Here is a 14,263-nt window from a genome sequence, read left to right on the forward strand (position 1 = left end):
CGCAACTTCAGCTCTTTGGACCTACCAGCTTCACTTTGGGGGAAAGTGAGCATTTTAAGATTCCTTCACAGGGCCTCAAGCCTTTGAGATCTCCCTGCTGCTGAGCCAATCTACACAAGGTGGGGCCCTTACCCTGAGGCCCAAGGGCCCCCATCACAGCAGGCTATGACGGCCAGAACATGAAGTGTGGAGGAAGCAGAAGGTGGTAATAAAGTGGTTAGTTCTCTAGGAAAAAAGGTTTATTTACAAGCCCAAGGTGGTAGCTTGCTTTTGTATCTCTCACCTTTTCGGAAAATGTGACCCTGTGGGCAGAGACACAGGTGTAACGGCAAGACCAACCTGTGAGTAGGGACTGGGCGTTATCTTCGTAGGAGGCTCCCCTCTCTTGAAGTCACCCTCCAGTCCCTCCTTTGTAACTGGCTCCTAACAGAATCCCAGACCTCTGGGGCCTGAAGCTCAACTCTGAACCATAAGGCTGGAAGTCACCAGCTATCCAGAAAATACACCAACATCCCTGTGGCCTCTTTAGTAACTTTACCCTCCGAATACACTCTGGATCACTGGTCCTGGCAGCTGGGACTTTGGGGGAGCAAAACAGCCCATCCCCCTGGCCCCGCAGGTCACTGAGAGTCACACAAGACAGCTGTGGGACAGTCTGGCTGCTATCCACACAACCCACAACAGCAGGCGGGCTGGCTGGGAAATGCGTGTCCCATGTTCCAGCTCTTGTGCCTTCTGTTCAGGATCCACTGATCACTGCCTGGCCTGGCTTCTGGCTGCCGCCACTTGAGCCCGTTTCTGCCCTGTCCCCTCTGCGCTCCAGCCCCACTGTCCTATCTCCTGCTGGGCAGAGCACTCTCTCCCTTCAGCACTGTGGTTGGTTTGTTCCTGTCATCACTGGGCATGGAGTGACACTGCATCACCAAAAGGTGGCTTTTTTGGAATTGTACTATTTTTTATCAAGGTGATGTTGATTTTTAACACTGTATATGATTTGGGGTATAGATTCGTACCTCCTGTTGCCCTAAAGAAACAAGGAAGAGGTTCTGAACTGGGAGCACGTTTGCAACATAGCTGTAAGGCATGAAAGACACTAAGTGCTTGCTTCCAAGAATGTCCTGCTCTGGACCCCAGATGTACCCCCAGGGAGAATTCAGGTGGCAGGCGACTCCAGTCTGCTAATCAGCTGACCTTGACATTCAGATGCATGTCCCCACAATGGAACTTAAAATTTACTTTGCATTCTTCTGGGTGTGGAATGACTTAGAGAATTTCTATGACTTGGAGAATTTTGAAGGTGGAGTTCTGGATGTCCAAAGCTGTACCATCGCCAGAAACTGCTTGAGCAACTAATAAAGCAATGGTGATAAGATGGTGGTCTCTGGGGGACAGTGTATCAGTCACGGTTCCACAAGAGGCAGTGAAACAAGCAGTGTGTACGTGTGTACGTCTGTGCACATATGAGCATAGACACACACACAACTGAGCAGTTACGGGGACCTGCTGCCATTAACAGCAGAGAGTTGGCAACATGATCGCTCTGACGCTGCTGTCTCGCCCAAGCTGCAGTAGAAGCTGCAGTGGAAGGACAAAGCACAAGCACTGAACCTAGATGCCACCCGCGTCTTGTTGCCTCTGGCAGTGGGGACGCAGGGGTCCTTCACCAGAGCTGAGCACACACCAGGTGGCCAAGTCCTTTTCACGGCACCATCACTCCTGATTGCTCCCTCTTCCACTCGTAGGTTTCTCTGTGATTGCAATGGATGCTCCTGGAGCATTTCCCCACGTCAAGGTCAGCTGATTAGCAGACTAGACTACCCTGCCACCTGAATTCTCCCTGGGGGTGCATCTGGGGTCCAGGGCAGGACATTCTTGGAAGCCAGCACTTAGTGTCTTTCATGCCTTACAGTTACGTTGCAAACGTGCTCCCAGTTCAGAACTTCTTCCTTGTTTCTTTTTTTTTTTTTTTTTTTTTTATTAGAGGCATGCTTTATTTATTTGTTTGCTGGTTTGTTTGTTTGTTTGTTTATACATGCACTGGGTACAGTCAGAAGCGCGGGAGGGTGAGAGAACCCACCAGAGCCAGAGCGGGGAGCAGAGCAGGCAGAAGGACCGAAGTACACTGCTGAGGGGAGCAGCGGGCGGCAGGAGAGGTCTGCACGCCATGTGGGACCCTCCTCCGGTGGCCGGGGAGCAGCCGGGGATCGAACCGGCGCCACAGAGGCCGCGGGCAGCTTCGCAACCCAGCGCTCAACCGCTGCGCCACCGGGGAGGCCCCTTCCTTGTTTCTTTAGGGGGACAGGAGGGGAACTCTCCAAGCTGCACCTTTTTCCTGTAGAGCTTCAGAGCATGAAGTCTTATTTAGAAAGGCCTTCCTTGTTCATCTCTGGAGGTTTTTTTGATGGCATAAATTTCTAAAATATTTCTGAAGTTCAAAAATGTATCAATTTTTAAAAAGTTTTATGTTCATAGGTATTTAGTGTCCAGTCTCCTAAATCTGCTTACAATGAAATCACATGGCTATTCTTGTTGACAGCTTCATTGTTTTACCTTTCTTACTTAGGTCTTTCTTCCATCTGAAATTTTATTTACAGCCTGAAATAGACAGGAAGGGCAGGTTTGTTTATTCTCTCCTCTCCCCACCACCCTAGTCTACTTGGACACCCTATTGCTTCAGCACCATTTATTGACAAGAATGTCTTTTCTCCTTTGAATTGCATTTGATTATTTTGGCGTCCATTTCTGCACTCTATCCTGGTCTATTTATCAACTTATCTATTTTTATGGCAATACCACAGTCGTACTGTGCCTATTTTATAGTGAGTCTTGAAGTCAGGCCCTGCAAGTCCTCTTCTTCAAAACTGTCTTGGCTATTTTAGGTCCTTTATGTATCCACATTAATTTTGGAATCAGCTTGTTCTTCTCTAAAGTTATTTTGGCTATTCTTAAGCTTGCATATGGAAACAAAAATTTAGAATTGGCTGATTTTTATAACAAACCCACTGGGATTTAGAGTGGAGTTGCAACGACATCTATTAATGTACTTTGAGGAAATGATGTCTTAATATTTAATCTTCCCATCCATGCACACCTTGTACATCTGTTTATATATTTAACTCCTCTCAGCAGTGTTTTATGTACAGTTTTCAGCATAGATGTCTTAGACATCTTTTGCTAAATTTATTTCTAGGTATTTGATGTTCTTGGTGGTATTTTATTTAAACTCCTTAGGATTTTATAAAAATACAACCACGTTACCTAGAAATTTAGTTTTACTTATTCCTTTATAGTTCTTATGTCTTTTATTTTTATTTACCTTATTGCCCTGGCTATGACCTCTACTGCAATACCACAAAGAATCCCATTTAATCTTCATCTGGCTGTATTACTTCATTAAGGCTTCTGCTCATACCATTATATGGAAATGAAAGTTATCACAAACCTCCACATGGTCACATCCAGTGGAAATGTCTTTGACCTTATCCGATTCTATCTCTAGTACCATGTGACTTCCCCTGCCTCACAGTGGCTCCCTGATAGATGAAATATTTTCTCTTCACTTGTGTTGTTAAACTGGTTTTCTGTCTACTTTCAATCTCTCTGGCTATTTCTTTTCTTCTATCTGATCTCTAACCACTGCAATGCCTAGAATCCGCCCTACCCCAGGTCAAGATGGTATTATAAAATGCTGCAGTTTCTAGGCTCTTAAAGAGACTGGCAAACTAGTTACCCAGAGGCACAGAAGTCCATATACACCACAAATGATTCTATTGGTGAAGCCTAATGAAGATATACTTGTAAGCCCACATTTCAAAACACAGCAGAACAGCTTCTTAATCTCTTATGAGTAAAAGTCAACAGAAAATAGGAATAGATTTAAGAACTTCAGATAATCAGTAATTAAAAAAAAAGTATATCTAAAATGATACGAATGTAAAACAACACAAAAAAATTATAATGGGCCTCCTCGGTGGCACAGTGGTTGAACACTGGGTTGCGAAGCTGCCCGCAGCCTCTGCAGTGCCAGTTCGATCCCCGGCTGCTCCCCGGCCACTGGAGGAGGGTCCCACATGGCGCGCAGACCTCTCCTGCTGCCCGCTGCTCCCCTCAGCAGTGTACTTCGGTCCTTCTGCCTGCTCTGCTCCCCGCTCTGGCTCTGGTGAATTCTCTCACCCTCCCACGCTTCTGACTGTACCCAGTGCTTGTATAAATAAATAAATAAACCTTAAAAAAAAAAATAAATGAGCGAAAAGCAAATCTCACGATAGCAGTGAATGCCTATCACCTGCTATGCAACAGGCGCTGCTTTAACCCCATATGTATTTTGATCTTGTTAATCCTCATTTTAGACTCTTAGATGTCCATGCTATAATCGCTGTCATTCGGCAGAGAAAAGGGAAGCAATATGGTTTCACAGAGAGCCAGGGGGAGAGCAGGATCTTGAACCCTGGTGGCCTGACTCTGGATTGAGCTGTGAAACGTGGAGCACACTCTATGTGGGAACCCTGAGAGAAAAATACAGCCGCTGATATTAAAAACTCAATTTACTGAGTAAGATGGCACTTTATTTACAGCTGAAAACAAGGTTAATGAACTAGTAAAGAGAACTGAACAGATCAGGTAGAATGCAATTAGGAGGTGAAGCAATGAAAAAATTAGATGAAGATTAACAGGGTCAAACATTTATCGAGTATAAGTAGAAAAGGCAAGGGCCAATATGCAAGGAGATAATAGTCAATAATTTCAGAGAGTTGAAAGGTCAGATCTTCAGATTGAAGAAGTATAACAAATCCTGCTAAGACTAAATTAAAAAAAAAAATCCATACCTATTTATATATGTAGCAAAACTAAAGAACACCAAAACATAAAGGACAATCTTAAAAGCAGACAGAGACAGACTAGATTTCACATGAAATGATGACTAGATTGCAGTTTTTTTTAAACATTTATTTATTTCTATACAAGAACTGCGGTACAGGTCAGAGGTATGGGAGGGTGAGAGGATTCACCAGAGACAGAGCGGGGAGCAGAACAGGCAGACGGACCGAAACAGGCAGAGGGACTGAAGGCACTGCTGAGGGGAGAAGCAGGCGAGACAGGAGAGGTCTGCCACACCATGTGGGAATCTCCCTGGCCAGCTGGGAATTGAATCTGCGCTGCAGAGGCTGCAGACAGCTTCACAGCGCTGCGCTCAACCCACTGCGCCACTGGGGAGGCCCTAGATTGCAGTTTCTTGAGAAACTTGATTCAAAAGCCAAGGGAAAAATCCCTCAAAGAAGTGGGAGAAATTAACTCAAAAGAGCATTTAATCCAGTTACATTATTACTCAAAAATGAGGGCAAAAATAAAGGTAGTTTAGGAAAACCAATTTCATTGGAGATGTTGGTTTGGAAAACTTAATGTCCACATGGGGTTTCCATGCAGTAACTCAAGAGGATATAGTTCAGGAAGGAAAGATGAATTTTATTCAAAAAGACAGGCCTACCAGGAAGAAAAGCAGAGACAATAGTAAATTTGTGGGTAACAGTGAACAAAATGTGGTGTAAAATAATGACATCAATCAAAGGTCTAAAAGCAAAACTGGAACAGCTGGAGAATAACAAGACCTAAGAAAAGAGGTAACTATAATTTGAGTCCTGTTTCTTGGCTGTTTGGGAGAACACCGATTAAGCTGAGATTTTTTAAATGATTAAGTTTTAAACTTATTTTCTGTTGACTCTACTTTTCAAATTAATAGAAAGGAAATGGAATGGAGTGAACTTGATGAATCCAACAGAAGGGAGGAAGAGGAGAGGAAAAAGAGAAAAACACAGTATCATCAAAAATTAGAACTGAATCAGTACTGACACTGAGTGCAAATTTATTTAAGTCACTACTAACAGAGCCTATCAGATTAGATTTATAAGAAACACACCTGAAAAAATAAGGATAAGCATTAAATGACAAAAGGAATTTTTAGATACAACACCAAAACAAAAAAAGCACAATCCACAGAAGGAAAAGCCCATTAAGTTGGACTTCCTTAAAAATTTCTTTGTGAACAAAACTGTAAGGGGAATGAAAAGACAAGCTATAGACTGGGAAGAAATCATTGCAAACCATTTATTTAATAAGGATGGGTATCTAAAATACACAAAGAATGACCAAGAATTCTTTTTTTTGGTATAGAAGAACTGGCGTGTAGGCCAGAGGGGCAGAGGGTGGGAGGATTCACCAGCAACAGAGTGGGAACCAGAACAGGCGGATTCACTTAAATACACTGCTGAGGGGAGCAGCAGGCGAGACAGGAGAGGTCTGCTGCGCCATGTGGGTCAGTTCCCTGGGGATTGAACTGAGGCCGTAGCGGTGACAGTGCTAGGCCACAAGGGAGGACCCTGACAAAGAATTCTTAATACTCAGTAAAAACCAACCTCCTGATTAAAGAATTGGCAAAGGATCTGAACAGACACCTCACCATGAAGATATACAGATGGAGAGTGGGGTTAAGAAAGATGCTCCACCTCACGTGTCAGAGGGAATGTACATTAAAGCGAGACACCATCACACACCTATCAGAAGGGCCAACACCCAGAGCACTGACAACATCAAATGCTGATGAGGAAGTGCAGCAACAGGAATTCACCTTCACTGTTGGTGGGGAGGCAAAATGGTAGTCACTTTGGAAAACGGTTTGGCAGCTTCATACAACTGAAAAGATATTATACAATCCAGCATGCATGCTCCTTGGTATTTACTCAAAGATGTTGAAAGCTTAAGTCCACACAAAACCTTGCATAGGGATGTTTATTCAGCTTTTTAAATAACTGACCAAACTCAGAAGCAACCGGGATGTGCTTCAGTAAGTGAATGGACAGAGAAGCTATGGACCGTTCATACAATGGAATAATACTCAGCACAGAATCGAGCTATGAAGCCATGAAAAGACACAGAGAACCTTAAATGTGCATTTGCTAAGTGACAGGAAGCAACCTGAAAAGGCTACAAATTATATGATTCCAACTATCTGAGACTCTGGAAAAGCCAAAACTAGAGACAGCAAAAGACCAGTGGTTGCTAGGGGTTTGGAGGAGAGAAGAATAAACAGGTGGAAACCAGAGGATTCTTAGAACAGTGCAATTATTCTCTATGATAATATAATGGGAGGTGCGTATCATATACATTTGTCCAGTTTCAGAGAATTGAGTTATTACTGACTGCCCCCACCTCTTGGCAAACATCATTTCCTTTTTCTTGGTGCCACCCACCCTACCCACTCCTGGGGGTATCTGAACCCTTTCCTCCTTGGAACATCCCCCCTCTGAAGAAACAGTGGCTATTCCAGCCCACATATCTCCCAGCTGAATCCTGAAGGTGCTCTGCAGGCAAGAAACATCTAATTAGCTCAAGAAAAAAAGACTAGTGCACAGAGATTTAGAAGATACAACTTATTAAGAGAATGAAAACCTTTCATATTACAAGAGCTAGAGAAAAAGTCTAATTGTTAAAAATTAAGCACAAAAGGCACGGCAGGTGTAAGAGCAGAATCTGAGCTGGCATGCCTTTCAATCAGCACTAACACTGCTGATCTTGTGTACTTGTGAAATATGGTGCTGTTCCTGTCTCATAAGGTGATGTGTGGATTCTATCAGATAAGGAGGGTAAGGTCTCTGGCACATAAATGATGCCTACTAAATGTTAGCCATTATCATTTTCAATATTCTGGTCCTTCTCTCTGATGTGACTCACCAAGTAATGGAATTTTCTGGAGGCAGGTCTACCCAGGTCTAATCCTAGAAAGCTTTGGTGGTAGAAAGGTCTAAAAATTATTCATCGGGCTGCTTCACTGACCTAATCCTTGCACAAGTTCCCAAAGCAGAAATACAGTGAGATTCTATTTTATATTATACAGGAAGTCAAGAGGATTTGTCTCCTGATGCAGAGGAGAGAGTTACTCTGATTTTTAATGTAGACAGGAGTGAAGTCAGGAAGTCAGTAGCATGGCGAGCATTAAACCAATTCTGCAGACATTCAATAATTTTGTGAGATTAAGTGCAACATGTCAGCTGTGTTTTGAGAACTGGAATTATGTTTTACAGATTCAGCGTATTAAGAAATGCCAACAGGAAAAGAAAATGACAAAATGATAAACCCGTGTTTTTGTACAGATAAGCGGGAACGGACCATTACGGGAGATTAGATACTTTCGGTTGGCTTTTGCAAACAGCGATTGTGACAATTTACCAGATTCTGAGAACTCTATCTGCAACCTCACTTTGTTCTTCAATCACAGGCATATTTGACACCAAGTAAACTCTTCCCAATCCACGCAGAATTCAGAACAGGGCATGGCGTAGTCCAGCCCAGGTGTCAACCTAGTTTTTAAAAGGATACTGGTCCCACAAATAGAGTGACGATAGGGGCAGTAGTGGCACGAAGGGCCCAGGGCAGGAGCTCTATGATCAAAGCAGACGGGTGAAGGAGAGTACTGGAGCCCTCGGTGGCTTTTCAGGCTTTTTTTTGGATTTTTACCGGGTATATAGCAGGCAGGGGTGCTGGGGGGGCTGGTGGTTGGGAGGTAGCCCAGCAAGTCTTCACTCTTGCTGGATTCTCTTGTGGCCTCTGCTTCTCTGCTGGTTCTCTTCCTGGTCTCTTTCGCTCTGCTGGCATCCCCATGATGCTGCCCTTATAAGCCTAGTCTCTCAGGTCAGGTGTACCCACGCATGCATGCCCACACCCTACTCCAAGTGTCTGCCATCAGGCATGCATTTAATCTAATGGCAGGATGGCAGAAAAGCCTGACATTTTTTACTTACCCTACAGGGGCCTTCAAAGCTGGCATACCAGCATCCAGAATCCAAAATGCCAGAAGTAGTTTTTTAAATTTCTAGTCAAAATTGGTATTTAGAATGCCATACCACAGAATTTCAGTATTTTTTTTTCTCAGCATTTAAAAAAAACACTGGTAACAATGGTTTACAACACTGTATGTGATTTAGGGGGAGGGGATGACACTTCCTCAGGTGTTCAGTATGTATTTAACAGTAATTGATGAGATAACCCTAACCTGGACTTCATTTTCTTCAGAGACATGTCATTATTCCAGTCCATGGTGGAAAGGCAAGGGCTCGGGCAGGCCGGTGGACTCCTAATATATATTTGGTCCTGGCCAGCAGTTAGTTACCGTTTGGCCGTTCTTTGGGTGTCATTTTCATTTATGATACAGGCTCCACACTGTTTATTCACTTCTCTGGGTTATAACAAGAATGAAATAATCTAGGTGAAAGTCTTAGGAAATTGTCAAGCAGGGCTTCCCTGGTGGCACAAGGGGTTAAGATGCAACCTATGAAGGTATCCACAGCCACTTAGCACGAGTTTGATCCCCGTCCAGGAAGCTACCATGATGGGGTAGCAGACCTGACTTGCCCGCTGCTTCTCTCAGCAGTGTACTTCAGTCAATCTGCCTGTTCTGTTCTCCACTCTGTCTCTGGTGAATCCTCTCACACTCCCACACCTCTGGTCCCTACCCCAGTTCTTGTGTGAATAAATAAATAAATCTTAAAAAAAAATCAATTGTCAAGTAAAGCACAAAAGGTAACTTTGGAAAATAACTCTTAACAGACCTATGAAATGTTTGAGAGCTACTTTTTTTTTTTTAGACTTTTTAAAAAATCTGGAATCTGGTTCAGAGGAAACATTTAAAGCAGACCAAGAGCAAGTGTCAGCAGACCTCTCCACTACGCAAAGTGGCAGTGGACTTGAAAAGAGGCTTCTAGAACACTTTGGGCTCCCAAGAATGCTGTGTGAACCACTGATTCAGCCTGACGCCTTTCTACACGTGGGAAAGAGGCATCTAGGGTCAAGACACTGTTTCAAAGCTGGGGGTGGTTGCAGACAGCAGACTGTTTGGATGGCAGGCAGCAATGGAAGGTCCCATGTACGGCCAACATTTGGCCAATTTACCTTAAGAGACCTTGAGATGAAGATTCTAATGTCCCCAAAGTATGGGACAGTGTACAAAGGATCTGAAAGGTTTTAGGCCCAGGGGTGGTCTCAATATCTTGATAACGGTCCATGAGATCTGCTCCCCTGTGTGTGCACAGGGGCCTGCTGTGTCTTTGGTCCACTTGAGAGAATGCAAGAAAGACAGGATGGTGATATACGGCCGTGAATCATCTCTAACATAAAAAGGAAGCCATCTGCAGACCAGTGCCGATAACCACTGCTTCTAACAGAGCACAAAGGCATACCAGTTAAAAGTAGTGTCTTGGTAATTATAATAAAGTAAAAATCAAAATCAACAAGCAACTATAAACCAGAGACACACTATGGGGGTAGGGAGGAAAGGAGGGATTAGGGTAAAAATAAGGGGGGGTGGGAATTGTATGGGAATATAACCAAGATGAAAATGCGCAAAAATGAAAAATGATGTAAAAATTATAAAAAAAAAAAAATAATAAAGCAGCGTCTTGGGGCTGCGGTACCTGGCAACCCACTCTACAAATATTTTCTTTTTTGTGATCCAATTTCATTTCGCCAGAAAAACTCAGACAAAGGAGGAAAAGAGACGATTTGTTTCCGAATCAAAGGGACAGGAATTAGAGAAGGGCTGCTGACATCTGCTCAAAGTCAGAGTAGGGGAGAAAGGCCTTTATGTTTCCTCCAAAGGCAAGGAGCTTTTCTAGCCAAGTGCTTGTCTACTTTCCCCCCAAAGTGGCAGCACCAACATTTCTGCTCATCCTCGGCTATCCCCCAGTGCCTGTCAGTTGCTAGGCAACCTGTAACAGCAACTGCTCTCTGCCCACCCACAAAGCACAACTTTCATAATTGTTCTCCTAGGTTTGCCAATTACTCTGAGGCGCTTTCTTAGCCAAGGCAGCTTCTTAAAGCTCATCCTGCCTGCTTGGTGGTGTGGTAAAATTTCAACACTGTATTTGTCATCATGTCCCAGTAATTTCCATAACAACAGGCTGTCCATCAAACACACGATGACTTCATGGTAGGCTCAGAAACTATTAATAGTTTTGCAGAAACGCAACCAGACAAGAGAGGAAATTGCCAGCTAACATTTCAGTAAGTTCAAGCTAATATGTACTAGTTTTAAGTTTCTTTAACATATACTTCTGGCTGGACATACTTGACTTGATTTTACAGAATAATTTGGACCAATACGTGGCCTTAAATCGACCACATATCAAGTTTAACAAAGGCTGTATCTATAGTCAAATCTTTAGGTCACATATTATATAAACAGAACAGGTAAATTTATAAGCCGCTTAATAGCACATGGTTGCTGCAAATCACATGGCCTGACAGGTAACCTCCACATTCGTTTTCTATCATCCTGAGAGCATACTGTACGTGAGATAAGTCTAGATTATATACGACTTTTCTGAAATTTAAGTGGCAAGACAAATGCGTGGCAATCCCAGAGGATTGGATCTTGGAGCCCTACCTCAGTGCTGTCTCCTCCTTAGGTGCTGGCTGAAGGGTTGGTTGTGCCACCACTGGGAGTTTCTGAGTTTGAAAAGGTGAGCTGCCCCGGAAATGGAAATGCAGACTCTGAATATCCATGTCCCTCTGGAGAGGGTTCTACGACCCACAATACATACCCCAATGCATGGTCGGAGGCTAACTTTGCAGAAGGCTGGGTAACCTCAAAACCTGTTTCTCATCACCTTAATTCAGGAATATATCTGTAATAATTTAGCTTTCTCAAGTGTGTTCTTATTTAAAATAAAGTTGGAGGTGGGATTAATACCAATCTCACACTCACCACAGCAACTCAGGTTTTAACTCCTCATGCAGAGGCACCCCAGGCTTTCTATGTCTGTTCTCCCTGGCAATGCCTTCTCCATCCAGGGAATCTAGAATCCAGGCCCTTTACATGTAGGTAAGCTCCTTCTCCAGAAGTTTCTCTTTTCAGAGAGGCACAGAGAAGGCACTGAGTCCCCACGCCATGCTTCCTTTTTGGACAAGCATGATGACAGCTCCCCTGTCCCAGGGTGTTACACTCTGGGCAGTGAGCCCTCACGTTGCATAGGGTCTCACGATTCCAGAAGGCAGCCCTCATGATTCCTATGTCACACACTTGCAAACAGACTCAGGCTAAATAAATTTCCATGTTCACAGAGGTGGTAAGTGACGGGAACAGTATCTTGAAATATTTATCCCTAGGACTCAAAAGTGTTTTTCCATCATGTTAGGATGCCTCAAAAGCCTGCAGGAGTCTTCTCTTGCTTCGGATTTGTGCCACAAACACCGTGAGGGTCATTCATGCTCCTTGGTAGAGGCCAGCATGAAGTCAGGCCACCAATTTTCACCCACCAGGGAAGTGACTTGGTTTTGTTTCTGGGCAGCTGACTTGTTTGCTTGTGAGTGTTTTCAGACTTTAGTGTCAAAGTTTGTGCACTATTAAAGGTATGATCCTGCTCTGTGATGATGTAACTAGCAGTTATTGGCATCAGTTATGCTATTAAATCATCAGATGTCCAGTGGTCTTTGCTGAGACTGCAAGTCAGGAACTCAAGCTCATGTGTTTTTCAAAGGGCAGAGCCCTCCATCCAGCAGAGACCCGGATTTAGGCCTGAGTCTGTTTTCTAAGTTTCCAGCATTGCAAGGTTGACACAATAGTCACAAAAGTGCTAATAGGGAAGGGAGTGTCTTACAGGAGGTGATGACGATTATTCTGCAATTGGATTATTGTGACAGTCGCACAGTTCTGTGAATACATACTAAATTGTTGTTACTATTTTTTATATATACTAAGCTGTAGACTTTATATTGGTGAATTTAATTCTATGTTATTTATAACTTAAGGAGGGATTTCTTTAAAGGACACATGGAAGATTTGCATGCTTAGAAGAAAATAATTAAGGTACAAATATTAATTCTACCATACTAGTTTTCTTTTATATTTACCCCCCAAAATGTACTAAGTAACAGACAGAAACACAAAATTTATGTAAACCTTCTAAACATGTGGACTTATAAATAATCAGGCAATGATTACATGTTCTATAAAGGGATTAGTCCTGGACCTCCTTAAAATGAGGCTCAAACAAGATATGTTGTGCACATATACACATACACACACACACACAATGACAATTTACAAATTGCTTTTTAGAAACTCATTTAGTTTCCAGTATTAAGAGCAAGAATTACAAGCATGTAAAAAATTTCCTCCATGACTTACCTGGTGACAAGGAACCAAGCAACCTGCTGGAAATCTGGGGAGAGCCTCATGTATGTCTTGATGTGCGGCATGGCGTGGCTGCGGCCAGACGTCTCGGCCGACCACTTGCTGGTGACAGAAGAGACACAAGTCAGTCATCAGCCTAATGCTGGGAAACTGCATGTAACACAAAATACTACCATTTGAACAGTGAGCACACAGCCCCTGTTCAGGTGACAAAACCACGCACGTCTCTTTCAGTGTGGCACGGGGGACTCTGGATGGGGGGTCCGGCCACCTCATCCTCCCTGATGTGAACACCCATGCACAGGCTCGATCAACATGGGGTTGGGGGTGCAGTAGAAGATCTGAGAATAACTTCTGATTCCCCCAAAACACCATTGCCCTCTATTGACTGAAAGCCTTCCCAATAACTTGAACCCTTGGTTAACATATATCTTGGTTAAATGCATGACATGGTGTATACTTACTATAGAGTCACCTAGGATTGGGGGAGATCTTTTTTTTTTTTTTTTTAAAGATTTATTTATTTAAGCATACAAGAACTGGGGTATAGGCCAGAGGTGTGGGGGTGAGAGGATTCACCAGAGTCGGAGTGGGGAACAGAACAGGCAGACTGACTGAAATACACTGCTGAGGGGAGCCTCAGGCAAGTCAGGAGAGGTCTGCTGCGCTATGTGGGTTACTCCCTGGCCAGGGATCGAACTCATGCTGCACTGACTGTGGATAGCTTCATAGGTTGCGTCTTAACCCCTTGCGCTGCCAGGGAGGCCCCAGATTGGGGAGATCTTAAGGGAAAATACAATCAGCACTGTTCTATATCTACTGATACTGTTAGTTTACATCACTTGCTCACAAGAAAACCTGAGTGCAAGTGGACGCACATAGTTCAAGGTCGTGTTGAGGGCCACACCCCTTATTTCTGTTGTGCTTTTAACTGCCTGTTTGAAACTCTTGTTTCCTAGCTGGACTGTGCTCTCCTTCAAGCAGGCAGCACGCACAACCAGGCCCCACTAGGCACAGGCCTCCTAAAAGCCTGCTGGACGAAACAAGATATGGCGCAGGAAAACCGCAGACACTAAGAATATC

General features: G+C 43.7%; 1 protein-coding gene across 4 annotated transcripts in view; it reads right to left on the minus strand.

Moving 5' to 3' along the window:
• The window catches only part of TDP1 (tyrosyl-DNA phosphodiesterase 1), a 55,593-nt gene that overhangs the window by 12,317 nt on the left and 29,013 nt on the right, over positions 1–14,263 (minus strand). For 3 of the 4 annotated variants that reach the window (XM_054691670.1, XM_054691668.1, XM_037503719.1), the window contains exons 13-14: positions 13,175–13,282; positions 11,432–11,512 (exon numbers count right to left, since the gene is read on the minus strand). In XM_054691670.1, the coding sequence (XP_054547645.1) occupies positions 11,432–11,512; positions 13,175–13,282 (189 nt within the window). The remainder of the gene's footprint in view (positions 1–11,431; positions 11,513–13,174; positions 13,283–14,263) is intronic. The other variant, XM_037503721.2, reaches the window with a different exon arrangement.

Source organism: Talpa occidentalis, unplaced genomic scaffold (assembly GCF_014898055.3).
Source record: "Talpa occidentalis isolate TD23 unplaced genomic scaffold, MPIMG_talOcc4v2.1 talOcc4.11, whole genome shotgun sequence".
Classification (NCBI taxonomy): Eukaryota; Metazoa; Chordata; class Mammalia; order Eulipotyphla; family Talpidae; genus Talpa; species Talpa occidentalis.